The sequence below is a fragment of the Aspergillus ibericus genome, assembly GCF_003184845.1.
Source record: "Aspergillus ibericus CBS 121593 unplaced genomic scaffold BO80scaffold_4, whole genome shotgun sequence".
Lineage (NCBI taxonomy): Eukaryota > Fungi > Ascomycota > Eurotiomycetes > Eurotiales > Aspergillaceae > Aspergillus > Aspergillus ibericus.
Genome location: NW_020292102.1, coordinates 273,225 through 299,894, shown reverse-complemented (window position 1 = coordinate 299,894; position 26,670 = coordinate 273,225). Strand labels below are relative to the sequence as shown.

The following is a 26,670-nucleotide window of genomic DNA, read 5'->3' as shown; positions in this document are numbered from 1 at the left end:
AGTTGAAGTTGATGGGATGACGGACTCTGCTTTGGCTGCGGGAGTTTCATCGTCATTGCTTCGATACGCGATACGCGATACGCGATAGTTACGGTACGGATACGGTCAGCGAGGACGGCATCAGCCACAAGGCAAGCAGCCACAAAAGGGCACCTCCGCCGCCGTCCATTTCTTCCGCTTCTCGCTTCGAGTCGCTCTCGCTGAGCTTTCTCTCTTCTCTTCCCTTTCCTTTTCCCTTTCTTCCCTTTTCTCCCCTTCCCCCCCCTTCGTTCCTGTACTATAGTCCGTCCTTCGTCTTTTGGTATTCTTGCGGTTCTGCTTGCATTCCTTTCGTGTTTCACGAGATTTCGTGTCCTTTCTCTCGCGCTCTCTTTCCTTCGTCTCTTGTTGGCTCTCGAAAGAGAGCTCTGCACCCACTTTGGAGCTTGGATTTCGTTTGGAGGTCGCCTTTTTGCACGGCGAGTGACAGAAATGTCCACCCCCAATGATCTTCAGGCCCTGCTGGCGAGCATCAGGCCGCGCCCCTCGCCATCGGGCACCCCTGCTCATGAGGCTCCTATGCCGCAGCAGCACCCCGGCCAGTACCAGCCTGGTTACCGCCAGCAGCAGCAGTTCCAGCCACCCTATGAGGGCCACGGCCAGAGCTACCCTCACCCTCATCTTCAGCAGCAGCAGCAACAACAACATCAACAACACCATCATGTCCACCAACACGGCTACCGTCACCCTTCCGTCTCGTCGAACATTCATAGCCCTTCACCCGTCAATACTCCGCCTCACCATGGATCGGATATTCTTAGCCCGAATGCTTCTACGCCTCGCGCGGACATGTATCCTCAGCAGCCGCACCATCAGCCGTTGGCTCAAAACCCCGACCGTGCCGTCAACCTCTTGAACCTTCTGAAGTTCAACCAGCCCCCGACCGCTCCTGCCCAGCAGCAGCCGGCGGCGGCGGGCATGGATCAGCCAAGATACCCCCAGGCGCGTGCAGCTGCCCCCGAGGAGGCGTCCAAGGCTCACGCGAGAAACATCTCCGCGTCCGACCTGGTGGCGTCCCTCTTTGGTGGACAGGGTCAATCCACTGCACCACCTGTGAGACCGACTGGTACTCACCCGGGTCAGCTTGGGTCTGTGGGTGCTGGGTCTGGCGTCGCAGAGAGCTCTTCGTCTGCTGCTCCGACCGCAGAGAATACCCAGGAGATGTTGCTTCGTCTGCTGAACCGCCCCAAGCCCGCTCAGGACGTCTCAGAGGGACCGGTGAGACCTGTTTCTCAGTCTCCCTCTGTTGTTTCGCCCGTGAAGTCCCCTGTGCCTGAGGTTGAGTTGAGCAGTATTCTGACGCCGTCTGATCAGGTTGTCCAGGAGCCTCTGACCCGTCCGGAAGAAGTTGTGTCTGGGAGACTGGACAAGTCCGCTTCCGGAAAGGAGTCGATGTTCACCTACGTCAACCCGTTTGATCAGCTGGCCGCCGCCTCCCCTCGGAACCGGACCCCTCAACCCAAGTCTCGGAGCGAGAGTCCGGCCGTGGAGATCATGAAAAGCAAGAGGGTCAGCATTGTTACGAAGAATGAGAATGCGCCGGCGCCGGACCCGGTGGAGACCCCCGAGGGGGAACGCGCCACGTCGCCCATCCTGGCCGAAGAGCAGAGAGAAGCTGTTACTCAGGTGGTCGACAAGCTCGTGGAGGAAATTAGCCGTGAAGTGGATAGTGCTGCTTCCAAGTCTGTGGAGGAGAAGGTAGCCCGGGTCGCGACAGCTCAAGAAGACAGCACCCAAGCTGTGATCTCTTCTATTGCTTCCAACCTGCGGGAGACTGCCGCGGAAGCAAAGGAGGAGACTGACGCTGCTGCCAGCAATGTGGAGAAAGAGGATGTTGAAGCCGCCGCTACGCCCGCTGCTGCGAAGGAGACTTCTAACAGTACTAGCGGTGATGCGCTGGCCGATAGCTGGGAGAGTGCCGAGGACAGTGCCGAGAAGGAGGAGGAGCGTGTTGTCTCCGTGCACAACTTCCCCTTGAAGCCCTTTATCTCCATTATTGTCAAGGCCCACACCGGGAAACTGGCAACTCTCCGAGATGATGGTATCATGGACATCGCTAGACTGAAGAAGGACTTCGATCAGCTGGACCGCTCGTTGACGTCCGCTACTTCGGACTACATTGTCTACGCTTTGGCCAAGAACGGAGGCATGCGCATCATTCGTCAGGACGATGGAAGTGACAAGCAGGCGTTCCGTGCCGTTCGCGACCGAATCTTCAACGTCGCTGTCTGCACCTCTCAGGCGGCAACCGGCCGCAGCACTGAGGAGCAGGCGCTACTGGGCATTGGCGTGAGCGGTGCCGTCTACTGGGTCTTGATCTCGCGCGCGGATAAGGATCTCTTTGAATTGGACGCCCTCGAGAGTGAGAGTCTCATTTTCCCTCCCTTCCCTGCTTCGGACGAGAACACTTCGGGTGGCCAGCTGAAAACGCGGGCCAAACGGAGCTCTCGTCACCCTGGTTTCTTCGCCATCGGCCGTGGCAAGAACATCTACGTGGTCTCTCCTCAGGCTGCTATGAACCCGAGTTACGGTGTATCGGGCCCCGCCCGCATTGTCAACAGCGAGAAGTTCTTCAAGGAGCGTGCTCTGAAAATTTCGACCGGCAAGGCCGGCAAGGACTTCATGTTCAGCGATGATGATACGGTCATTGCCTCTCTTGACAAGACCGGCCGACTTCGCTTCTGGGATATCCGCGAGGCGGTTAGCAACCCGGCTTTCTTTACCTCGGGCCCTGGCCCGGCTGAGGTCCGCGTTCCCCTGAATACTTTTGTGACTGGTTCGCCCGCTGAGAAGTCGTGGCCCACCTCGGTGCTGTTCATCGACAAGCTGCGGCCGTATGTGAAGTCGATGGCACTGCGTTACGTGTTGGTGGGACTGAAGCAGAACCACACCCTGCAGCTCTGGGATATTGGGCTGGGCAAGGCTGTGCAGGAGCTCAAGTTCCCCCATGAGAACGAGTCGGATGCCATCTGCAGTGTCGCCTACCACCCTGCGTCGGGCATCATCGTCGTGGGACATCCCACGCGCAACTCCATCTACTTCGTCCACCTGTCTGCCCCCAGATACAACTTACAAGCCATGTCGCAGGCTTCCTTCATCAAGCGTTCGGGCGAGAAGGATAGCACCTTGCCCAAGCCGGAGTCCACTGCTTGCATGAGCGGTATTCGTGAGATCTCCTTTGCTTCGAAGGGCCAGCTGCGCAGCTTGGACCTTCTTCCAGTCACCAAGAGCGCTGGCGAAGAGAGTGGTCTGTTCGAACTCTACGTGATGCACTCGCGCGGAGTGACATGTCTCAATATCAAGAAGGAAGACTTGGGCTGGACCGCCGACAATAAGATCATCCGGCCCGTGAATGCGCTGGAGGAGGGGCTCATTGACATTGCCGAGCTTCAGACCTTCCCCACGTATGTGGCGGACGAGCCATCGGTTAACGGCGATTCGGTCCCTACGCCCACCAAGCCCGCTGCCAAGGAGATCGCAAAGAAGGTTCCGGAGTTGAACACGGAGGCAGCCGCCGCCGCCGGTCCCAGCACTTTGCGTACTCAGTCACCTACCAAGCTGGTGACCATCAAGAAGCCAGGTCAGGAGCAGGCCGAGCCTGTCGCTACTGTCAACGCATCCGATAAATCTGAAAAGAAGAAGAAAAAGAAGAGCGTTGCGTCGGCGCCCATCCCGGCTGAACCCTCGGTCAAGGGCAAGGAGCCCGCGGCCGCGAACGAGGCACTCACCGGTGACTCTGCTGCTACCGTTCAGACCCCTGTTAGCGGCGAACAGTTCAGCGGTGATGCACAGAAGGCACCCGTTGTGCCGGCACCCATCTTGACTTCCGCCCCCGCAGCGACAGGGGATTCGGCCGCTATCATCAATCAGCATCTGGAAGCCCTGCAGACCGGTGTGTCCTCGGAGTTCAACAAGAGTCTTGGTCGTGAACTCGAAGGCTTGTATCTCCGCTTCGATGAAGAGCGTCGCAACTGGGATGCGGCCTCGGCGGCCAAGCAGGATCAGGTTCTGCGCCTGGTCTCCAGCACCCTGTCTGACAATGTGGAGAAGAACCTGGCCCGTATTGTGTCGAGCAGCATCCAGACTGACGTGGTGCCTGCTTTGACCGAGGTCACGTCCGCCGCTGTCGGTAAGCAGCTCAATGCCGTTGTTGCCCAGCAGATGGGAGGTGTTGTGCCCCGTGAACTGCGGCAGGCCCTGCCCGAGGCCGTGAGTCGTGCCGTGCAGCAGCCCGAGCTGATGAGAGTCCTGTCGGATGCCGTTGGCCAGAAGCTGGCGACTCAGGTGGAGAGTGAGATTTCCAAGGCTGTTCACAACACCATTACCCCTGCTTTCCGGAACGTTGCTGCGCAGACGGCAGAGAAGGTCACCAGTGCTATGGAGAAGCAGATGCAGGCTCAGGCAAGGCAGTATGAGTTGCAGCGCCAGAATGATGCCAACAAGATCGACCAACTCACCTCCCTCGTGCGTGAACTCTCCGAGACTGTTGCGTCCATGGCGGTGGCACAGACCGAGCTGCAGGGCGAGGTCGCCAAGCTCAACCGTACCTTAGCAACCAAGCCTAAGCCGGAGGTTGAACAGGCGGAGCAGCCCGTCGTGTCTGCGCCTCCCGTTTCTAAAACTCCCGAGCAAGCCGAGATGGAGGAGATTACTCAATTGATCAGCCAGGGGCGGTACGAAGAGGGTTCCGTCAGGGTGCGTTTGTTTCCAGCTGCTTTTCTAGACATTGCTAACAGGGATTCAGTGGTTGCAATCCTCTCAGCAGGCCGATCTATTCGACAACCTTTTCGTCCGCATGAACCCCTCTTATCTGACCAGCCTTTCGCCCATTGTGGGCCTGTCGGTTGGTGTTGCTGTGACATCGTCGTTGCAGACCCACGTCATGGAGCGTTTGACCTGGTTGGAAGTGGTCTTGCAGACGGTTAACCCGATGGTATGGGGTACGCATGTGATTATGAAGGATGATATACTGACCAGTCATTAGGATCCGGATATCCGCGAGCTTGTGCCCAGAATCATGGAAATCCTCATTTCCCGCTTGGAGGCTTTGTACATGTCTGTTGCCGAGACGTCGCCCCACGATCCCATCACCCGCAAGATTGCACCTCTGTCGCGCCGTGCCCGGCTGCTCAGGGGATAAAAGTTGATTTGCGCAAGATCCACGTACTGGTTTAATGAATAATGCTTGGGATGAGAAAACACGGGGATATGTATGATGGAAGCACCACTTGCATATGGGAACGCGGGGTACCTGCTTGGTTTATCTGGAGCCTGTCGAGGATTGTTAATAGCCTAATATGACGAGTGATGCGGTCAGCATGTAGATGATCCGCCGTTGCTATGTATTGTACTCTGTAGACCGGACTAGATTTTTCTCTACTTCACATCACCCTCACCCTTATCCAGCCCCAAAGAACTTCCAGCACTTCATTAACATTTCATCCAAACCAGTTACCATTGCGAGTAAATATCATGGACAAATGGCAGACTGGTACGCTGCCCGTAACCGCACAAGTGGTGTGTTCATTTCATTCAAACCTATATCTGGATCTGAAAACGGTCAGAATAGGAGTATATCATCACCCATCATCCTTTTGCTGATCCCTTATGTGATGTCTTGCACTGTGTGCTCATACATTGATTGGATACTCGGCTAGTTCTATATGGTATATCACTCACTGTCTTACTATCTCAGGGACATGAAACTGAGAACAACGTATATAAAGCCAGTTCTTGTTTGATTTGTGATGTAGATGCTTTTATGTATGTATGTATCTAGTAGCAACTATGCATGAAACTCGACAGCCTTTGTAATTCCCTCTGGCTCTTTATCAGTCTCAGTGACGGTATCTTCGACGAACTCGAATCCAAGAGCACGCCAGTTCAGTTCCTTGCGCCAGTGGAGACCGTAGTATTCCCGTTTAGGTTGGGTATCGTCTGGGGTTGGATCCTGGGTCTCGGGGGCGCTGGTGTCCTCGTCCACGGGCACTGGCTTGAGGACTGGTTCAGAGGCTAATCCGCCAGAGACCATGCGTGCGCTGCGCGGGTAGATCACGGCGCGGAAGCGTGAGAGGAGGAGGCCCATGCAGCAGCAGATGCAGGGTTCGTGGGTTAAATACACGTCTAGATCGGTGCAGAGGTAGCCGCCCTGGGAGCGGGGGCGGATGCGAGCGGTGGTGGGGGTGTCGTTCTCGGTTGGCTCGGGGTGTTTGTGGATGGCGTGGAAGGAGGTTTCGGTTTTCTGGTACTTTTCTGGGACGGGGGAGGGGTCCTTGGAGTCGTCGTCGGGGCGGGTTACGTCGGATTGGGAAAGGAAGTAGGTCTCGAGATGGTTTAGGCAGGGCCGGCCGGTGGATGATGAGCCGGGTCGGTCTTCGCGACGCTTGCTGGCGATCAGTTCCACGACGCGCATCAGGGCGTGGAGTTCGGGTCCGCCTTCGTGGTCGGGATTGTAGGTCTGGCTGGCGGGGTTGGGGCCGGGTTCGGACACCGCGGTGCGAGAATATCTCCCGTCGCCTGCGACTGCGACTACCGCGTCGGACCAGTGGATGTCTATTTCTTCGTTTTCGAGCTGGTGTTCGAGATCCGGATCCACGACGACAGCGCCCACGCGCCGACCTAGTCCTGATTGTTCTGCCTCCTTGGCGACTCTCTGTGCTAGCGCGAGATACCGGCCGGCCTTGGGCTGGATGGAGTCGCGGGCCCGGCTCAGGATTTGCGGTGGTGGGGCGATCATGGCTCGGGGTGCGGATGGGTTGAAGACGACCGGCCACATGGTGTTCGACCATGCGTCGGCTTGGGCTGTGGTGAGGGGCGGTTGGAGGGGGATGCGGACGGTGTGGAAGGTGAGTTTGGTGCCTGTGGGAATGTCCGGGGGCGCGAATGGTGAGAGGACATTTTGGAGGGATTCGATGTCAGGGAGAGGAGGAGAGATCAGGACGAAGATGGTTTGCGCTGGGGAGGAGCCCTCGCGGAGGAGGATTGGACGGAGGTGCTCGGGGACTTGATTGTGTTTGGCGAAACGGCGGAGGTGGCTCAATGACTGGGATGAGTCGCGGGGGAAGGACGAGTCCAGGACTCTGGGTTGTTAATGAGAATTGACGATAGGGAGGGAGGGGAAGATCTGCGAACTCACTTGATCACCTTGGAGGCGCATTTCACATTGACTTCCGTGACGTAGGCGTCGGCTGGGAGATATTAGATGCTGCAGTGAACCCGCTTGAGATAGACGCACCATAGTCCTCGCGAGGGCGCGTTTCCTGGACAGTTCGAATCGCGGTCACTTGGCCCACGAGGGGCTTGATCCCGCGAAGGATCTCCTCTGCATCCATTGGGTTGGGGATTTGGCAAGGAGAGATGTCTTTATATGGAGGGGTTGCGGGTGGGGAGGGGCCAGGGGATGACGAGTAGTATCTGAATGATGCAACGTGGGTAGGTTTCGTCACGACATGCTTTCAATCTCGGGGTCAATCGAGCGGAGATCAGCTGGCGCCGTCTGGGTCGAGATGGGGAGATGCGGTCCGAGAGAAGTCGGGAATAACTTCGCAGTCACCAGAACGGCGGACCCTGTGCCCTATAACCTAAGCCCTAAGTGCCGGGTTAGATCCGGACTAGTCCGGGGCAAGTGTCGACGTCATTCTTCACGGCAAGAAAATACAGGCCAACTACGGAGTATTCCGTAGAAAGTGAGACACTAGCCACTAGACACTAGCATGACTGGAGCGGATCCGTGGGCGATGTGGGCCATGGTATCATCTATCGTCCGAGACGTAAATGATTTTGGGTGAGTGGATTCTGTACAGGGTGTATACTAGTGGCAAACAGCCGGAGAGTGCAAGCCGCGAAAAAAAAAAAAAAAATCAAAAAAAAAGCAAGGAAGAAAGAGAAGTCGAGGACACAAAAAGCAATGAAAGTAAAGAAACAACACCAGCCGTAAGGATATCGATCGCTCCCCGCCATCAAACTATGCAGAAACAACATCAACTCCATGTCCGTGTATGTGTGTTATATGTACTGGTACAAACACATCGGGTTCCCACAACCTCCAGATAAGCCCTAGCTCGCACCATCCAAGCCCAGAAATATATGCAAGCCATCTAAATCTTCGTGTGACACACGGGCACTGAAAATGTGTCGCATCGGAAAAGGATCAACTATCACGTGCGATCGCATACCCATCACATCGCTCGGCTAGACTCTTGTAGTAGTCGACCAACACTTCGGGCTCAGGCACGATGCGCCACTCCACGCGGAACAGGAACTCCAGTTCGAGGAGAGCCAGCTCCGTCATGGTGATACCGCCCACCCGAGCGTATGTTTTGTTGGTCCAAAAGCTGTCACTCAGGCCCTTGCTGGCCACCGTGGCACTCGCGATGAGGAACCGATGGATCGTCAGACTGGACACGGTGAAAGCCGGATACAGCGCGCAGAGGCGGTCGATATAGTAGACCATGCTCAGGAGGATCGGGGGCGACAATGTGGCGTGGGTGGTAAGTCGCTGGAGGTAGTCTTGTACTGAGATCCGTGGCGGCGACCGCGAGTGGAAGCGAGTCAAGCGGCCTTGGTTCAAAGGGATTTTATCGTTGAACCGGATCAGCTCCATCAGCATGCTGGAGATCAACACAACAATATCTCGAGGATCCGCCAACTCGTAACGTTGCGGCAGCAACTTAACCTCGGGCTTGTCCGGTCGCATTCGTTTCGTCTGCGAACCTTCGAGGTCGGCGTGGCCCAGGCCCGCTGCCCGCTCATCGCCGGCAGGGGCGTCATTGGGGCTGTTACGCTTGTTGGACCCGGAGCCGGCGCTATTGGGGGCAGGCATCGGGGAGGTAGACGTGGGCTGAGAGCTCGGGGCGGGAACGGAGGCTGCAGGAACGGCAGAGGCGGACACGTTATTGGTAGGACGATCCAGAGGAGGGTGCGTGGGATTGGAGGCGGGAATGGCGGCGTCAGCAGGCGGATGAGACGTGGTGCTACTTCCGCCCCCAGAGGAGGTCAGCCCAGCGGACATGCGACCGCGAGGGAAATCCCCTGAGGGCCCGGGGGGCGACGATCCAACGGTGTGCCGGTTCAAGGCCGATCGAAGCTCTTCGATGGCCGCACGGGAGGATTGTGGTTCAAAACGGGGATTGGATGCAGCAGCAGCAGAAGCGGGCCCGGGGGGCTCATAATGCTGATGCGAAGGATGTCGAGGAATGGAGGCGAAAGGGGAGGAAGACGAGGAGGAGGAAGACGGGAGGGGGGGTTGGGGGTGAGAATGGGAACGAGAATGAGAGTGAGAGTGGTGAGAATGAGCAATGGACGGAGAGGAGGGGGAAGGTCGCAGGGCGGCGGACGGCGAAGGCGACGAAACTAGCATTTCCGCCCAACGAGGCCACCACGTGGGCGCACGACTGAACGACGTGCAACGGAGCTGGCAGACGCTGCGGAACCTTGTGCTGCTGCGAGGGGTGAAGGTGGCGTGCACAGACGCATCGTGATCTGCGGGGGGGTGGATGGATTCAGCTCTTCGAGGAGGAAAGAGGCTGAAGGCGGGGGAGGGGAGGGCAGGAGGAGGAGGAGAAGGAGAAGAAGAAGTTAAGTACAGAGTCGAGCAGCAAACAGGAAGTAGATACGTTGTGACTAGCGAGAATTATCATATAACCATGACGCCGATCCAGGGAAATCCGACACGAAGAGGGGAACAATTGGAGAAATTTTCTCACTCGCCCGGCCCGGGTATGGGGCGGTACGGGGCGGTATTATAACGCAGGGAACAAAGCAGGGAACGGGCCCAGCTGGCTGCCATTCACCAATGGGAGTCCCCGCTGGGGCCGCCAATCCCGGCCTAGCGCCAGCGGGATTACGCCTCCCTGTCTGGAGGCGTCTCGGCGAAACGATTGATTACTGCGTCGACGCTGAATCGCTGAGGCCAAGGTCACGGCCAAGGGTATGTAAAGTACGAAAGGACGGAGGACTATGTATGGATCCGGAAGGCGGAGTCTAGAACTAGTACTCCGTACTCGGGGGAATAGAAACTATTGGTACTGGCTATTGGAGGTAGTCCTCAGGTGACGGTGACACAGACCTATGATCCTATCGAATGCTCATGAGTTCTCCGAGAGTACTAACCCGCCAGGGCAACATACCCCCTTCTGGTGGTAGCCCAATACCTCCCTTTTCCACCAGAGGTTCTCCTGGATCCAGGGACCCCCCTTCCTTCCCGCATCCCTTTTGCCGGTCACCTGCAATCGATCATGCGATACCCAGTACGAGTTCCTGTCAGCCCCAATTACACCGGCCGCTGTCCGTTGCCAGGTACTCCAACTTCTCTCCAACTCCCCGGCGGCTCAGAGTGACACCCGGCACCCTTTCTCCATTCTCCGTTCTCCAGTCTCTCATGGACTTCTTCCCCGTGGGCAGCAGGACACGGATACTATGGAGTACCTCTGGAGTACCGACCCTCTCTGGGCTCTGACACATTGGAAATACCTATAGGGCTGAGTCACATGATGGCGCTGCTGTGTTCGGTCCTCCAGCAGGTGCTGAGTCAGCCCAGTCAGCTTACTAACTACGCCCAATGTGTTCAACAGCCGCCATCAGGTGACATCACCTGACGGAGCCGGCCGAAAGCGGTAGGACGCCGGCCCCGGGCAGCGAACTATCACGACCGACTGCGTAAGTCCAGAGCTCCATCGCTCCGGTCCGTCTCCAGGCCCCCAGTGCACAGCTGCTGCCCTACGTCCTCGCTATTCTTTTTGTCGATCTGTTTCGTACATAGCTTGCCATCTTGTTCTGCTTTGTTTCATCCAATAGACCGTCCCGGAGCCCCGATTACCGTGGCTCGTGGTTACTCACCCAATCCGTTGCTCGCTCATTTCAGCTCCAACGCCCGTTGCATCCTATCGCCTGAGCCATCGCCCCCGGCCAGCTGGCTGCACGAAACCCCTCTCCAACCAACCGGCCATCAGATTTTGAACCTACCTGTCCCACACATTGGCCAGTCGCTTCCCTCCTTGATCGATTCAGTCCTTTCCCGCGCGAGCAGCGCTACCCTCTTTAAATTCTCCGACGTAATCGATCCCAGTGCCCTCCCGCGGGAGGCGGCGACTCCGGACCATGACTCGCGCTTCGGCTCCTCCACTCCTGCTGCAACTTCAGAGTGCAGACTCGTCGTCGGCTCAGGCAGCTGCCCTCCGGAGCTTGAAGAACGAGACAATTGGTCATGATCAACGTAAAGAGTCCTGGATACGATGGGGGATCATTCCCGTGCTCGCCAACATCCTGGCTGCCCGGCAGCCCTCCGGCAAAGGACCTGCTTCCGCGGAGCACAGCGGGGGCTCGAGGCTTCGCTATCCTACGTCGTCGGAGGACGAAGCGTGTCTGCAGGCGGTTATTATTCTGGGGAGTTTGGCACAAGGTAGTAACATGACGCTCTGGCCGATCGGGTACTCGACCCCAAGACAGGAACTGATGCTCGAGCAGGCGGCGCGGCCTTCCTTTCCCCCATCTTCTCCAGTGGTATCCTCTCCGCCCTTCTCTCGATCCTCTCCGCGCCTGAATGTCCCTCGTTCTTCGTTTGCCCCATTCTCCGAACCCTAAACAACATCGCGGATCGGTTACCACTGCAGAGTTCGGCCAAGGACACGCGCTTGGCCGACCTACTCTTCTCCAATGACCACATTGCCTGCTTAGCCCACATCCTGAGCCAGGACTACGGTAACCACCATAATCAAGCGGCCATTGAACTTGCTGCGTCTCTCGTCGGGAAACTGTGCACGGAGGAAACCCACAAGGCAGTTTTGGCCGAGTGCGGAGTCTTAGATGCCTTGGCCGTGAAGGTAGCTTCTTTCATCGTGGCTCAAGGTTTCGTGCTTCCTGGTGCAGAAGCACATGTACAGGAATCTGGTGCGCTCGGGTCTTTGCCGACCCCTGCACCGGCTGGAGCCAAATTGGCACCTATTCTTCGGGCCATCACAGTCATAATCGAGCATTCGAAGTGGCGCGCCGAACATTTTCTCTCGTCGCCGGGTATACTTACGGTGTTTCCCAAGCAGCTACCCGAGTTCGCACCGACAGACATCAAAAAGGGACCGTGGGGTTCAACCTATCTTTCAGGCTCGGCCGTCCCCCGCCATGCCGGCGCGAGTCCCTTGGAGCACCTCTTGCCCTCAGTCCCCTTGGCGCAAAACAAGTCTCCGGCCAACACCCCCAATTTTCCGCCTTTGGGCCACCAGGGCACCACCCATCACCGCCGACACAGCCAATCAATTTCGACGCCGATGTCGGTTTACGACACTCCAACTTCCGAAGACGAGGAAAACCCCATCGTGCCGTGGCTCTTGTATATCCTCCGCACAGAAAGTGGCATGGTCCGGTTGATGGCGGCTCGTTTGGTTACCGTTCTCTTCCGTCTGGGCCTGACCAAAAAGCGACGAGTTTCGATGCTATGCTACGTCTTGATACCTATCTTAATACGCATGCTCGATAAGGACTACGAAGTAACTGGGGACGACGGGGTGCAATACGGCGGATTGATTCCTTCGAGTGAGCGTCTTCGTGAAGAGGCTCCGTTCGTGCTTGCGACCCTGGTGATCGACGATTTCGAGTTGCAGAGGCACGCCGCCGACGGAAATGCTATTAAACGGCTCTCTCAACTGCTCAAAGAAACATATAACCCGGTGCAAGAGGCTATACGTCCGATGTGGCATGCCGAAGGCGAAGATAGTGCCTCGAGTCCCCCCGAATCCCTGCCGGCGGAGTGTCGACTGGGTTCCCCTGGCTTTTCTCCTATCCACTGCCATGTCATGCGCTACCGCGAGAACATTCTTAAGGCTCTAGCTGCTCTAGTCCCTTTCAAGGACGAGTATCGCAAAGCTGTCTGTGAGAATGGCGTGGTACCGTACATCATTGATTCGCTGAAACCGTGCTCGGATGATCAATTGGCGGACACCACATCGCCTAAGAACACTGCTACCCATGGCAATCCAACACCAACTCTGCTGGCTGCTTGTGGTGCCGCACGGATGCTGACGCGCTCAGTCAGTGTTCTGAGAACAAGTATGATCGACGCGGGTGTGGCGACGCCCCTATTCGTCTTGATTAAACACCCCGATATCGAGGTGCAAATCGCCGCAACGCAGGTCATCTGTAACTTGGCCTTGGATTTCAGTCCGATGAAGGAGGTGAGTCCTGTCGCCTCTGCTATCTCCAGAAAATACACTAACTGGCGTAGGCGATTATTTCCGCGGACATTCTCCCCACGCTTTGCGAGCACGCACATTCTCCCAGCACCAAGCTCCGCATTGAGTCGCTGTGGGCGCTGAAACACGTGGCGTATAATTCCACCAACGACGTCAAGGTCCGGATTATCGAGGGGCTGGGCCCCGGGTATATCAGGCAGATCATCACCCAGGATCCGATCACTGCCTTGGCGAAGCGAGGACTGGATGAAGACATGGAGAACAACGGCGGCGTCGGGATGGGCCGGGCCAACTCTGCGCGAGAACAGGTGGACCTGCTGAACCCGATGGAGACTGCCGGGCACGACGAGGATTTGAAGATGGCGGACACCATGCCCCCGTCCAAGATGAGCCTGGACATGTTCCTCCCCGACGCTACGCGGCGGCGCAAGTTGGCATTGCATGGCAATCTCGACCAGACGACCCAGGCTCGGCAGGATGATATTGCGGTGCAAGAACAGACGTTCGACCTGTTGCGGAATATCATCTGCGGGCCTGGGGCATCCGAGATGATTGAGCACCTGTTCAAGACGCTCGGGCAGGACCTGATTCTGGATGCGTTGGCGGACAAGCTCCGGCCCCGCTCGATCCAGCTTCCGCATCGGAGGGAGGCGTCGGGGCACCGGGCTCTGAGCGTCCCTACGGAGATTCTGGTATCGGTTACCTTCGTCATGATCCATCTGGCTGCCGGCCTCCCCTGGCATCGGCAGCTCCTCGTGTCGCATCGGGACCTGTTGCGCTATCTGATGGGGTACTTCAACCACAGCCATCGCGACGTGCGGACCAACTGCGTGTGGGTGGTGATCAACCTGACGTATAAGGATGACGCGAGCGAGGAGGAGGGCTGTCGAGAACGGGCGTTCCGACTACGGGCGATGGGGGTGATGGATCGGCTGGCCAGCCTGGGCGATGATCCGGACCTGGACGTGCGAGAACGGACGCGGACGGCGCAGGATTTGGTAAATTCCTTGACGCACGCATAGCGGTGCTGCATGTCTGTTTGGTGGTGTGCGTGCTGTTCTTACACTTTGGAGCTATGGATATATGGGGTCCCGGCAAAATGGGAGGCGTTGGGGGCGTGTATAAAGAGCCGGCTCACTATCGTAGATGATGACTGTTTATCGTCTTTGTTATTTGATGCCATCTGCATGATCCTTCTTCCTTCTTCCGTCTTCGTCTATCCTGACGCCCCCCGAGGCTGGCCCGATAAGACCGGCAGCTGGGGCTTATCTTATCGATAAGCGCCGTGACCGGCGACGTCATCGGCTGGTGGGCGCTGAAATCGGTTTCCGGCCAGTCTGCGGGCTTGTTGGGTCCTGCTTCCTCTTCTCCCCTCCCCAAGCCTCTTCCCATCTCCAGTCGTGCGTGTGACAATCCGAGACGATGGCTCCTGTGCCTGCCTCGCTGCTACGTGCCCTCGGCATCCCGGATGCCGCCAACGCCAGCCTGTCCACCGCTGGACTGGGGTCTGGCTTCACCAGCACCGGTGCCATCCGAGCCACGGTGCCCAGCCCGGACGCATCGGGGGAAGAGGAGCGACGATACTTTGTCAAGACCTCTGCGGATGGTGAGGCTGCGGAGGAGATGTTCCGCGGGGAGTATGAATCGCTCAATGCGATCGCCACGTCGGTGCCGGGCTTCTGTCCCCGCGCCCTCGCCTGGGGCCCGCTGGAAGAAGGCTCGGGGACGAGCTTCTTTCTGGCCACCGAGTTCCTCGACCTCGGGGTGAGGGGCCGGGGCGGGGTGTCATTGGCACAGCGACTGGGCAAGCTGCATTCGACGCCTGCCCCCCCGGATCCTGAGACGGGACGACGCCGGTTCGGATTCCCTGTGCCGACGTTCTGCGGGGACACGAAACAGCCCAACCGGTACCGCGACTCGTGGGCCGATTTTTACGCCCACGAGCGGCTGCTCGCCATCCTGGAGACGTCGGAAATCCGGAATGGGCGCGATGCGGGATTGCGGGATCTGGTGGAGCGGACGGCGCGGACGGTGGTCCCGGCGTTGCTGGGGGACGGACATCTGGGCTACGATCGGGATGGCAATGGGGAGGGCATCACGCCTGTCGTGGTGCATGGGGATCTCTGGAGCGGGAATGCGGATCGCGGTCACATTGTGGGCAGTGGTCGGAAGGATGATGAGGAGGCCGGAGACGTGGTCTACGATCCGTCAGCATGCTACGCGCACAGCGAGTATGACCTGGGGATCATGCGGATGTTTGGGGGATTTGGGTCGGCGTTCTTCACCGCCTATCACAAGATCGTGCCGAAGACCGAGCCGGTGGAGGAGTATGAGGACCGGGTGCGGTTGTACGAGCTGTGAGTTCCCTGTCCGCTGGTGGTGGTGGTGGTGGTGGTGGTGGTGGTGGGAGACGTTGCTGACCGCTCAGGTATCATCATCTGAATCACCACGCGATCTTTGGCGCTGGATACCGATCGGGGGCCGTGTCGATTATGCAGAAGTTACTGAGGAAGTATGGGGATTAATTCATCCATGCTGGACTACGGACGGGGGATGCTAGAATGACTTGGATGTCAGCTACGTCTGGTTGAATGCTCGTTTCTAGGCGACTACCTATGATTGGAATTGCAATTGATCTGTTTCCTTCTCTCTCTCTCCATCTGATCCCCTCTGCGGGGTTGTGGTGGCATTAATAATCCCATGACACCATCGCCCCGTCACATTCCCCGGACTATAAAAGCACGTCCGTCCCGCCCACCGGACCATCCCATCCCATCCACCCACTCCCCAGTTCACCCCTTTGCACAATGGCTATCCCAGACGCGGACATTTACCCCGAAGCCACCGGCCCTGCCAAAGCGCTGGTTGCGCGACACCAAGCCGAGCAGCCATTGAAGCTGTATGCCGGCTGGTTCTGTCCGTGAGTCCCCCGCCATCTCCGCATCTCGTCGGTCCTCCACTGACTTCTCTCAGCTTTGGTATATTCTCCCATCTGGATGCCGTCCCTCCCCTTCACCCCCGCTAATTCTTTTGTTTTCAGTCCAGCGCGTCTGGCTCGCCCTCGAAGAAAAGCAAATCCCCTACCAATACATCGAAGTCAATCCCTACCACAAACAACCCTCCTTCCTCGCCTTGAACCCGCGCGGGCTGGTCCCCACCATCTCCGTCCCGGACCCTGCCACCGACACCTCCAAGCCGCTGTATGAATCCACCGTCATCCTCGAATACCTCGAAGAGGCCTACCCCACCCACACCCCGCTGCTCCCCACGGACCCCTACCAGCGCGCCCGGTGCCGCATCTGGAACGACTACGTGACCTCGCGCATCATCCCCTCCCTGCACCGCTTCCTCCAGTACCAGCCCTCCACCCGCGGGATCGAAGGCCTGCACCAAGCCCGCCAGGAGTTTCTCTCCACGTTGAAGGAATGGTCGAGGGAGATCCACCCGGCCGGGCCCTATTTCCTGGGCGAGGAGCTCACGCTCCCGGATGTGGTGCTCGCGCCGTGGGCGCTCCGGCTCTGGGTGTTCGATGAGTATAAAGGCGGCTCGGGGATTCCGGGGCCTGGGGAGGGCGGGGAGGATGAGGAGGCTTGGGGGAAGTGGCGGAAGTGGCTGGCTGCGGTGAAGGAACGGAGGAGCATACAGGAGACGACGAGTGAGGCGGAGCACTATCTGCCTATCTATAAACGGTATGCGGATGATGTGGCGGAGAGTTGGTTGGCTAGGGCTACGAGGGAGGGGAAGGGGGTTCCGTGAATGGCCTCACTGGTTGTACGTCACTTCGATTGGATCGGTTATGATGCAGTGTGAGATGAGATCTGTCGGATCTGATCCTCATAGATCTGTGAAGGGTGTCACGGCAGTCACGTCGACGCGTCTTGCGCTCGTTGTTTCATTGGCCTGCCTGGTGCTGTGGATTTTCGTGATTCTGGGGCATCTCCTTGGTGACTATCTGCTATTGGTCTCGTGGTTTGTTGATTCACAGTACTATACTAGAGTTCGTGGAGAGAGATGGTGGTAGAGAAATATATATAGTACTAGTACTAGTAGTTGCCAACCATACTAATGCAAGCACTCTAATTATCAGAGATGTATTGAAGTGATGTTATGCATGCATTGCGGCCGGTTAGTCAGCACCGTCATCCATGAAAATGCGGTCCATCACATGACTCCAGATTGGCCGCCAATGACCGTTCGTCCCTGCGGCATCAGCATCCATCCATTCATCCCATCCTCCTCTTCTCCATCGCTCCTCTTTCGCTGTTACCTGCAACAGCTCTCCAGCATGGCCCCCGACAAGAAGGACGAGGCGCCCTCCCCGGACTCTGTCGTTCCGGACCCGCCTCCCATCCATCCGTCCTTCATCCAGGTGGCCAAGCCTTATATCTTCGAGCAGACCATCCAGAAATGTATTGCCGCCATGGGGGTCAATCCTCTGCGCGAGGAATCCCTTCGCCTACAAGGCGTGACGTGGATTGATAATATCCGGCGCGTTCTCTACCTGTATGTATCAATGCGTTTGATTTCCACTGCGCCTAGCTAACCAGTTAGCCCGATCCGCACCTTTAACACGGCCGTGGTGTACTATCACAAGTTCCGACTCGTTCATCCCGATAACGAGTACAACTATATGGTACCTACCTTGCGTCCTGTCTATCTCTTTAATATCTTCTGACTGGTCCAGGACGCCGCCGCGGCTGCTCTCTTTACGGCGTGCAAGATCGAGGACACATTGAAGCGGTCCCGCGAGATTGTCTGCGCCGCGTACAACCTCAAGCTGCCGGCGCAGGAGCACATGGCGCCCGATAATCCAGTGAGAGGATTCCTAACGTCGTTGTAGCTACCCACTAACTGAACCAGGTCTTCGAAGTGCACGCGAGAGGCATCATTGGTCTGGAAAGATTGATGCTGGAGGCATCCGGCTTCGACTTCCGGACCCGTCATCCGCAAAAGACACTCGTCAAACTCGCTCGGCAGTACGGGCTGACGTCGCAATCGGAAGTCTCCAGCCTGGCGTACCGCATCGCGCAGGATCTCTATCGCACGTATGCGCCCATCAAGCAGACGACGTCCACCATGGCGTTCAGCTGCTTGGAATTGGCGGGTCGGCTGCTTGATCGGCGCATCGAGGCGGTGGAGAAGGGCGTCGACTATGCGAAGTGGAAGACGAGTCGCGAAGAAGTGATGGGTAAGTCGTCCACGTGTCCCCAAACCAAGCTCCAAGCTAATTCGAAGAAAGAAACCCTCCTCGACCTCCTAGAACTCTATACCCACAACCGTGCCCAAACATCCGTCGGGCCTCATTTCCCAGCAGACCGGTTCCTCACGGTCCGTATTCCCTTAAACACCGAAGTCGAGTCCCAGAAACTCCCTCGGTACACGAACTGGGTCCCTGAGCCACGCGACAGCAAGCCCGCGAACGGCGACAAAGCCGCCAAAGACACCGCCAAACTGCACCCTCTCACTCCCATCGCTGCAAACGGGGACCGTCCCAAGGCCACCGAAAAGGGCCGCGACGGCGCCGTGCGTTTCATGCTGGACCCGGAGTGCGCCGATGCCGAGAAATCCCATGTCGCCGAGTATTTCAAAGTGGAGATGGAAGAGTACGAGGTGGAAGAGTGAATCGATTTTACGACACTCAATTTCATGACATGGCAACAGATAGCTGTGCTGCGTCCAACCGCGAAGACATGGCTCCGCAGAGGTTGCTGCATAGTACACGTCTCGTCTACTCTGGCGAGCGTAAATACCACCGAGTGCTCGCGCACCTCCGAATCCAGACAGCGGCCTGACCCCGGTTTAGTCGATGTCGCACGGACATTCATCAACAACGTCCGGATAGGTCTTGAGGAGCCATTCCCTTTCCGGATCCGGATAGTGTTACTGGGTGTTCGTACTCAGACGTTGCTTCAAAGCCAGACAAGATTGTAAGGACAGGAGCGGGAGCAGGCAGGCAGACACGCAAGCCGAATGTTGACTCACGAGCTGGCTCGAAAGGAAACGGAGAAGCAGCGGGGCAAGAGAAGAAGAAGAAGCTGCTCGACCAACACTGGTATATAATTCTCCATAAATGAGACGCAGACACAGACAGAGAAAGAGAGAGAAAGTTAAATGTATCAGAATCTCAGACAATATACGGAGTACTCAACGCTCCATGCAAATCCCAAAACATAAACCAAAAAAGGAAACTAATGGAAATGAAAAGAAAGACCCCTACAAAACACTCAACCCCAAACTGGATTCATGCAACAGTAGCCATCTTATGCGTAGACGGTCACTACAAGTATTTTGAGGTAGATGGAGGTGGTCTCATATACCTAGTTACTATACCAGGTATGGTCTATTCCATCAAATTGAAAGTAGAAAAGAGACGGTATAAGCCTCAGATTCAAGACATGACTCGAGTAAAGAGGAACAAAAGTACATATACTCCGTACTCAGATTGACAGGAAGTAGAGGGGCTAGACTAGAGGAAATGTGAGAGGAAAGAAACACGGTGACTATAACATAACACTATAACTACCGATAGGACTCATGTCATGTCAGTCATGTGTCTTTTGTCCGTTCCTCCCTACCCATCCATCCTTCTTGAACCCTTCTGGACCTGACCTGACTGACTATAGATTCCTCTTCTGTATTTTTTTTGCCCCTTGAAAAACATGTATACACCAATGACCCAATGCGATGGCAGAAGATACGAGTAGCAAGCGTGAGAGAGACGTATGCAGGATGTCACTGCACACGGGCGCAATTCCAAAAGGCTCCTGAGTGTCGTGTCAGACACCCCGGAGAATGTTGAAGAAGAGGTGATTATAAGGTGTATGTATGGTATTCATAACTGTGGTTGACCCCCGGCGATTAAAGAGGAGAGAGAAGGTGGGGATTTCATCACGGAGATACGGGAATAAGGATGGGTCATCATGGCTTCGCCTACCGGCGAAGCTCGGTGTTCAGGCAGTCCAGGATCTGTAGATCATTAGTGGGGGGACAGGCGATTGTGGTGTGGGCTCTCGACTTACCGTTTCCGAGACAGTACCCTGGTTATAGAGGTACTTGCTCAGACCCCGGACCACCTCGAGCTGCTCGTCGACCGTCAGACCGTTGATGGCGGCCTCAATGACGTCGCCGACGCTCGCCTTGAACACGGCGATGAAGCTGTGGTAGTACATGTACGCGAAGAAGCCCATGATAAACTGGCAGTCCATGCGGTCGGTGATACCACCGTGACCCGGGATGGACTCGCCAAAGTCCTTGATCTTGAAGGTGCGCTTGAGGCCAGAGGCGAAGAAGCCACCGAACGGCGCGATGAGGGAGGCAAAGGTCGCGAAGACCAGGATGTGGAACTGCATGGGCTCGATATAGAAGGTCTTGTCCACGCCGGTCCACGCCGGGATATGGTAGGGCTGGGGCACGAAGGAGGGGTTGGGCGAGCATTGCAGGCCCGTCAACACGTTGGCTCCAAGATCATTCACGGGGCAGATGAAGTACTTGTAGCGCATCAGAATGTTTGTCATGAAGTAGCCGAAGATGATAGTGCAGATCCAAGCGCCGAGGAATCCCTCGACCGTCTTCTTGGGCGACAGCTGGATAAGCTGGGTTCGACCAAAGGTGATACCGCAGACGTAGGCAAAGATATCGTTCGTGATCACAAGAGAGGCGGGGAGGAAGAACCAGATCATGCCTTCCAGGATGTTGTTCATAACAAAGTGCGCCTGAACGACAATCAAATAGAGCGCCATGTGCGTCCATGCGAACTGGGTGAACTGGAACCGGTACTGGCCTTTCTGGAGGGACGCGACGAAGAAAACGAAGCCTAGACGATCTGTCAGTATACCAGGAACTGAGCGTAAATGCGCAGAGAGCTGCACTCACCCATGACATAGAGCGTAAAGCTGATGAACCGGTGGTGAGTCGCGAGAGGCAACAGCACCTTGTCCACCAGAAGAATATGCTTGAAGTAATAGATCACGCTCTCTCCGTACAGGAAGTACATGGTCGTAGCGAGGAAGTACCAATTCAGCGACTTGGTGAAGCGGAGGTTTTTCTCCTTACTGGGCACGTTGGCAATGGCGATAACTTCCTTGAACGAGACGATCTGGATAGCGGTGACAATGCCGATGATGTAGATGTGGCCGGAAAACATGGCGATGAAGAACCCGAAGATCATCACAAAGGTCCATATCGTGCGCGTAATGAAGGTCTGCTTCTTCTTCTCGTAGTCGGACAACTGGGGCTTCTCGGATTTCTGGTCGCCATGTCAGCCTTGCCCAACAAGCATCCCAACGGGTTTCCCGGCTCGCAGCTCACCTCCTCGGGGATCGTGGCAGGCGTCGTGACGCTGCCATCTTTGACCGGACTGCCCGGGTCGGAGAGAATGTCGCTGGCATCGGAGATGCTCAGGCGCCGCCCTTCAGAGGAGTTGGACATCCGACGGGGGAACCTGACGTTCCGACGCGATTTGGACATGGCGGAATATGTACAGGGGAGGGCGACGGAGCACGGCGGCTTCGCGAGTTGTGGCGGCGGGGAGCAGGTCGATTGGCGAGGCGAGACCAGAGAACCGCTCGGAATAGGCTGACTAGACAAGATGGATCACGCAGGCTGGAGAGAGGCAGGGAAAGGGGAGATGAGAAGGCGCAGGCGAAGCAGCAGTGATCGTCGTCTAGCGAAAATTCATGTGAAATACTAGCGACCGGGAACGGAGGACGGAGGACCAGCGGTGGTCAGGCACTATCGAGCTCGAGCAGAACTGCAGCAAGCCCTGGAGGGATGGGATTGACTGGTGCAAAAGGGGGAGTTGAGAGGGACTGTTGAGAGGGAAGAAGTCAGAGGAGAGAAGAGAGGAAGAGGAAGAAGAGGAGGAGCGGATCCCGTGAGGCAGCAACTTGGATCTGGATTTCTCTCCCCAACACGACGTCAGTTCTCTTCCTCCCGCTGCTCCATTTCACGCAAAGTCCCCTTAATTAATTCCATTAATCATCCAGCCCCATTCACCCCCCATTTCCCCTCCTTTTCTCCCCGATCCTCCGTTCATGGCGATCGTCCATCCCAGGGCATGGAAGATAACGACGATGAGTTCTTCTCCGACGATGGCTTCGACGACCTCCCTCCCAGCACTTTGTTCCAATTGGAGCAGAACGCATATCGCGCCACTCAGGCGAATCCCCAGCAACAACTACTACAACAACAACAGCCACTCATTGACTCGGCCAAAACATCGCGAACCTTTTCCGACCTGAACCTCGATTCCGTTGTCGCCAATGCTACCTTACACACCGGATTGAGCAACGACTACGATGTTTGGGACATAGGAGAGCTAGACGCCGAGGTTCTGGATGATGGAGTACCGATCCAGCCAAATGCTGCGCTGGACCAGGCTGCGACCTTTGCTGCTTCGGTTCAGCATCAGCAAAAGGATACCTCTGCAGGCGGTGATGACTATGGGGATCTTCCAGACCCCATGGAGATCGAGGAAGAAGCAGAAGGCGCCTCGCGGTTCCCAGAACTTCACAAGGCCTACGCGGAACTCAGTGAAAAGGTGAGCGTCGGGAGATTATACTGCAGGGTATCTGATACTGATCGTCTCAACAGCTGGCGTTGGAGACCGCACGACACCAGCAAATGGCGGAAGAGCTGGCTGCAGCTAAATCCATGGCCGAAACCAAAACTGGCGAGATTGCTATCATCCGGGCCAATCAGGCCAAATTAGCAGCCAATTATGACCGTCAACTAGCAGCCTTGCGAAAGGCAATGGAGGATGAGGCGGCAAGGCACGAGGAAGAGGTGGCAGCTGCTCGTGCAGAGGGCAAGATGTTCGCCACGGAAAACGCCTTTCTTAGACAAGACCTAGCCGAAGAGTCCATGCGCGCCAATCAATTGAAGGCCAAAGGCCGAGCAGAGGAGAAAGTACTGCCAACAACACCCAAAAAGGCGAAGGTTCTACCTTTCCGCGACGGCTTCGATGATGATGAAATCCTGGCAGTCTCTCCCAGCAAATCGGCGCGTTCGAAGCGCGCTACACCAGTCGTACCAGGGAAAAGGAAACGAAAGGCCAGTCAGGACAGCCCGACACCGTTGCAGTTCAGCCCACAATTGGAGCCTATTCCCGTCGAACATGCTGAAGATTTGTCGGACGATGCAATGCTAGATGCGGTGCCGGATCAAGCTCGACCACAAGAGATTACCCTCCCTATGGATCCGAGTGTTATCAGACGCCTCATGAACCACAGGACATCGCGGGACGGTAAGCCCGACATTGAGCTCATGGCTGGACTGGCATTCCCGTCAGAGCCACAGCGCATGCTTTCCACCATTCTCTTGGAGACGGCTGAAAGGCTTGACCTGGGGAACTACATGGTGGAATATGCGCGAGCTATCATATCCCTGTGGTCTCGCGCTTTGGCAGAGAAGTACTTCCAGCCTGTTCCAATGTTCATATCCATCATGCGGTTCCTCGTGTCCGAAGACCTACAGGCCTTTGACAGGGACGTGTACCAGCATCTGGTGCCAGTTTTGCAACTATCGGCGGAAGTCAATGCAGTTCCCCGATTTCACAACTCACCCGTCTCGCGACCAAACCTGGGCCGGGCGCGAAAGACCCCATTATCGGAATTGGAGCCGCTGGTCGACTCGACAGAAGTTCTCAGTCTCCTATACGATATGGCATGCATCCGTTTGCATGTGGAGCGGGATATGATTGAACTCTGGCGGCCGGTTCGCTACGACTTTGTCCTGACGATGCTGAACTGCTCGCAGCGCATCGATGACATAATCCTAATGTTAAGCTTGTTATCGACCAGCATCCGCGCCGACTCGTTCGGTCCTGTCCAGGAGAGCGAGGACGTCCAGAACACCATCGAGAATTACATCGTGGATCGTGTCGCCAACCTTCTCAGTGAACAACTATTACTCGATGAAGGGCAGGAACCGTATATGGCGCGCGAGATGTGCAGCATGCGGCTGGAAGCATTGGCCTTCCTCACCAGCCTTGCCTTCAACACTCGGGTGCCGGACAGCACTCACGGCAGCATGATCTTGGCCTCCCACCCCACCGTGCTGGCCCGGTTAATCCGGGTGGCAAACGATGAGCTAGACGCCCTCTACTCCCTACCGCCGGAGAAGGACCTCCACTCAGCCTTGGTCAACGGACTGATATGTCTCGTCCACGGTGTGATCGAGCGACATCGGGAGCACGCGGATCTGCAGGCCAAACTCTGCCGGGTCCCCGGCGGGAAGCAAAAGTTCCTCGTAGTCCTGACGCGACTGGCGTTTAGCGAAGGACTGGTGTTAGAAGCAGGGATCGATGACGACACGGTCGAAATGGCCCATTCGATTCTCGATGATGCCGTGACACCTCAGGAAGCCGAAGCGCTGTACGAGGCGTTTCCCAACGCGAAACGGGATGAGGAGGAGGAGGAGGAGGAGGCAGACGAACAGGAGGAGAAGTCAGGCGAGGCCTGACCTACAGAATTATTTGATAGCATCTACCCGGTGTTTGGACACGGCAGGTCTGCAACATCTTACACACAACTCACAATGATACCAACGAAGCATAGCAGTCATGATATACGACCGATTATTCTACATATATACCTTAGCTGTTAGAAATATACATAGTGTTACATTCTGTTAAACTTTGAGCCTGATTAAACCAATAATGACCCTTCAGACGCGCTATACGACATGGATTAGTCGGTTGAGAAAGAGAGGGTGAAGGAATATATCAACAGTCCAACACATTCGTATATCCGACCACATCCGGACCTGGCCAGCATCTCTAGTCGGACCATGAATCAGGACCGAGTTCGATTTCTAGATAGAATGAGAGGCTCCCCACGAGCTGATAATGACAGTGAACGGAGGGAGAACAAGGGTCATAGAACACAAGCTAGTACAGGTGGTGATGGAGAGATCCTTCGATCGCAAACCCAGCGGACAGCTGATGCCAAGATAGATGCCTAGTCCATCTATCTGATGAGCTGGAATGAAAGTGCTTGCTATTGGCGAGACTTAGCTGATATGGTTACAGGCTAGAGACTGAAAAGTACATGCAGACCTTCATACATATAACCGCTCTCAAGTCAAACCTATCCTGCGTCTTCGACTTGTGCCAAGGCAACACATATCCCCGTTGGTTACTCACAACTCTTACCCCTCCCGCTTTGATCAGGTATGATGTGTGTGCCCGAAAACCTAGGCTTTCACTCCATCTGGTGTTTGTGATAGAGTATCAGTCCCAAAGGCAACACTCCAAGGGGTCTGGGCGTGTTGTGGGCTCGACGTCCTCTGAAGTAAAGGAGCATGGTATGTCACAACAGAAATAGACCTCTTTTTACTCGGATTGTCTGCCTTTTCATTTTCCTTATGTATCAAATATATCTCTTCCAGTAACCAAGCGAGATCTGAATCATGGCTTATATTATGGTCATCGACTGACAGCCTTCAATATTTTTTTTTTTAAAAATCTTTGATCTTTGACCGGACGATATTTGTCAATTCACAAGGTACTTTCAACTAAAGTGTGCAGCCTAGAATTGTAATAGAAGAACCTAGGATATTAAATCATTTCTGATGAAGAACAGCTAATCGTCCATTTAAGGAAGGCTCCCGTTCAAGATGTCTAGCCTTTTCCAGCCCTGCCGTGAAAGTCCCATTGTAAAACTCATGATTTCCGGGTATCAGCAATACCAAGTTGAATCGGTCTGTCTGTTTGATAGGAAACTGAGATAGTCATTATAGTCCGTTAAGCGCCCGATATCATCCGCAAGAATAAGATATTCTGCACAAACTGAAGTTTTGTGAAGATGGATACTGCCGGCTAACCTCAAGGTGGAGATCAGAGAGGACTTGAAAGGATACAGAAGACCGATTTAAGAAAGATCATACTTTCTGGAGCATTTTGTCGCTTTAAGATGCATTGAAGCGGCAGGTACTGCTATCGAAAGAAAGGGAACGGAACATCTGGAGCTCCGAAGATTGGGGATGTCAGTCGCTTCCATGCAGTTTTAGTCAGCCAACTCGCCGCCTGGGCCCAGGGCCTCCCGGCCACGCAGTTTGTTCAATTCACCGATTGAACCAGGGTCGACAGGATTGTGTCACATTTCTTTGGTCCGACAAGCCTGATCGTGGTACAGCGGTGGTCAAGTGCGGCTTCTACACGATTTACACTTACACTCTTGGATAGTTTCTCAGCGCCACTCCCGAGAATTAGGCTGATCTTTGGGACTAGTGCGTTATTTCTGTTTGTTTTGCGCGTGTATCAAGTTGAGTTTTACGTCCTGAACCCATGCACAAATCGCAGACTTTCTAATTCTATAACATTCGCTGCAAGGTCATGTGAAAATTTGACAGATTCTCAGACCTAGTAAGAAGTTTCTCAGCTCGCCTCTCTGTAGGTTAACCTAAAGCATAATATTCTACGTCCGACCCTTACAGTTGGTACCGCAGCCTC

General features: G+C 55.8%; 11 protein-coding genes across 11 annotated transcripts; 7 read left to right on the top strand and 4 right to left on the bottom strand.

The window, feature by feature from the left end:
* Positions 1–194: 194 nt before the first annotated feature.
* On the top strand, positions 195–5,399 carry BO80DRAFT_373231 (uncharacterized protein). The gene is made up of 3 exons (XM_025716556.1): positions 195–4,734; positions 4,784–4,972; positions 5,024–5,399. The coding sequence occupies exons 1-3, from the start codon at positions 472–474 to the stop codon at positions 5,177–5,179; spliced, it is 4,608 nt and encodes a 1,535-aa protein (XP_025579283.1). The 5' UTR covers positions 195–471; the 3' UTR covers positions 5,180–5,399.
* A 365-nt stretch (positions 5,400–5,764) lies between these two features.
* On the bottom strand, positions 5,765–7,538 carry BO80DRAFT_499192 (putative tRNA-specific adenosine-34 deaminase subunit Tad3). The gene is made up of 3 exons (XM_025724176.1): positions 7,274–7,538; positions 7,175–7,226; positions 5,765–7,118 (listed from the first exon to the last, which is right to left on the bottom strand). Exons 1-3 carry the CDS (start codon positions 7,368–7,370, stop codon positions 5,825–5,827), a joined length of 1,443 nt encoding a protein of 480 aa, XP_025579282.1. The 5' UTR covers positions 7,371–7,538; the 3' UTR covers positions 5,765–5,824.
* A 53-nt stretch (positions 7,539–7,591) lies between these two features.
* Positions 7,592–8,139, top strand: BO80DRAFT_170414 (uncharacterized protein). The gene has a single exon (XM_025713938.1). It carries the CDS (start codon positions 7,813–7,815, stop codon positions 8,089–8,091), a length of 279 nt encoding a protein of 92 aa, XP_025579281.1. The 5' UTR covers positions 7,592–7,812; the 3' UTR covers positions 8,092–8,139.
* On the bottom strand, positions 7,884–9,681 carry phoB (regulatory cyclin phoB). The gene has a single exon (XM_025718642.1). It carries the CDS (start codon positions 9,395–9,397, stop codon positions 8,189–8,191), a length of 1,209 nt encoding a protein of 402 aa, XP_025579280.1. The 5' UTR covers positions 9,398–9,681; the 3' UTR covers positions 7,884–8,188.
* A 1,455-nt stretch (positions 9,682–11,136) lies between these two features.
* On the top strand, positions 11,137–14,242 carry BO80DRAFT_431514 (armadillo repeat protein; the record flags this gene model as incomplete). The annotated part of the gene is made up of 3 exons (XM_025720749.1): positions 11,137–11,437; positions 11,485–13,202; positions 13,253–14,242. The coding sequence occupies 3 exons, from the start codon at positions 11,137–11,139 to the stop codon at positions 14,240–14,242; spliced, it is 3,009 nt and encodes a 1,002-aa protein (XP_025579279.1).
* Positions 14,243–14,336: 94 nt separating this feature from the next.
* BO80DRAFT_170410 (putative fructosamine-3-kinase) lies at positions 14,337–15,871 on the top strand. Its single transcript, XM_025713937.1, has 2 exons — positions 14,337–15,577; positions 15,649–15,871. Exons 1-2 carry the CDS (start codon positions 14,643–14,645, stop codon positions 15,743–15,745), a joined length of 1,032 nt encoding a protein of 343 aa, XP_025579278.1. The 5' UTR covers positions 14,337–14,642; the 3' UTR covers positions 15,746–15,871.
* A 129-nt stretch (positions 15,872–16,000) lies between these two features.
* BO80DRAFT_421595 (uncharacterized protein) lies at positions 16,001–17,292 on the top strand. Its single transcript, XM_025718641.1, has 3 exons — positions 16,001–16,140; positions 16,194–16,198; positions 16,261–17,292. The coding sequence occupies exons 1-3, from the start codon at positions 16,028–16,030 to the stop codon at positions 16,974–16,976; spliced, it is 834 nt and encodes a 277-aa protein (XP_025579277.1). The 5' UTR covers positions 16,001–16,027; the 3' UTR covers positions 16,977–17,292.
* Positions 17,293–17,505: 213 nt separating this feature from the next.
* Positions 17,506–18,842, top strand: BO80DRAFT_441174 (putative cyclin; the record flags this gene model as incomplete). Its single annotated transcript, XM_025721177.1, has 5 exons — positions 17,506–17,723; positions 17,772–17,853; positions 17,905–18,033; positions 18,081–18,408; positions 18,460–18,842. The coding sequence occupies 5 exons, from the start codon at positions 17,506–17,508 to the stop codon at positions 18,840–18,842; spliced, it is 1,140 nt and encodes a 379-aa protein (XP_025579276.1).
* A 1,013-nt stretch (positions 18,843–19,855) lies between these two features.
* cds1 (phosphatidate cytidylyltransferase) lies at positions 19,856–22,075 on the bottom strand. Its single transcript, XM_025713936.1, has 4 exons — positions 21,528–22,075; positions 21,093–21,465; positions 20,240–21,033; positions 19,856–20,186 (listed from the first exon to the last, which is right to left on the bottom strand). The coding sequence occupies exons 1-4, from the start codon at positions 21,684–21,686 to the stop codon at positions 20,151–20,153; spliced, it is 1,362 nt and encodes a 453-aa protein (XP_025579275.1). The 5' UTR covers positions 21,687–22,075; the 3' UTR covers positions 19,856–20,150.
* A 66-nt stretch (positions 22,076–22,141) lies between these two features.
* Positions 22,142–24,819, top strand: BO80DRAFT_373208 (putative DNA repair protein Rad26). The gene is made up of 2 exons (XM_025716555.1): positions 22,142–22,758; positions 22,812–24,819. The coding sequence occupies exons 1-2, from the start codon at positions 22,276–22,278 to the stop codon at positions 24,678–24,680; spliced, it is 2,352 nt and encodes a 783-aa protein (XP_025579274.1). The 5' UTR covers positions 22,142–22,275; the 3' UTR covers positions 24,681–24,819.
* A 423-nt stretch (positions 24,820–25,242) lies between these two features.
* BO80DRAFT_451889 (uncharacterized protein) lies at positions 25,243–26,507 on the bottom strand (the record flags this gene model as incomplete). Its single annotated transcript, XM_025721912.1, has 6 exons — positions 25,243–25,379; positions 25,469–25,659; positions 25,699–25,733; positions 25,800–25,940; positions 26,043–26,065; positions 26,495–26,507. The coding sequence occupies 6 exons, from the start codon at positions 26,505–26,507 to the stop codon at positions 25,243–25,245; spliced, it is 540 nt and encodes a 179-aa protein (XP_025579273.1).
* Between the last annotated feature and the right edge of the window lie 163 nt (positions 26,508–26,670).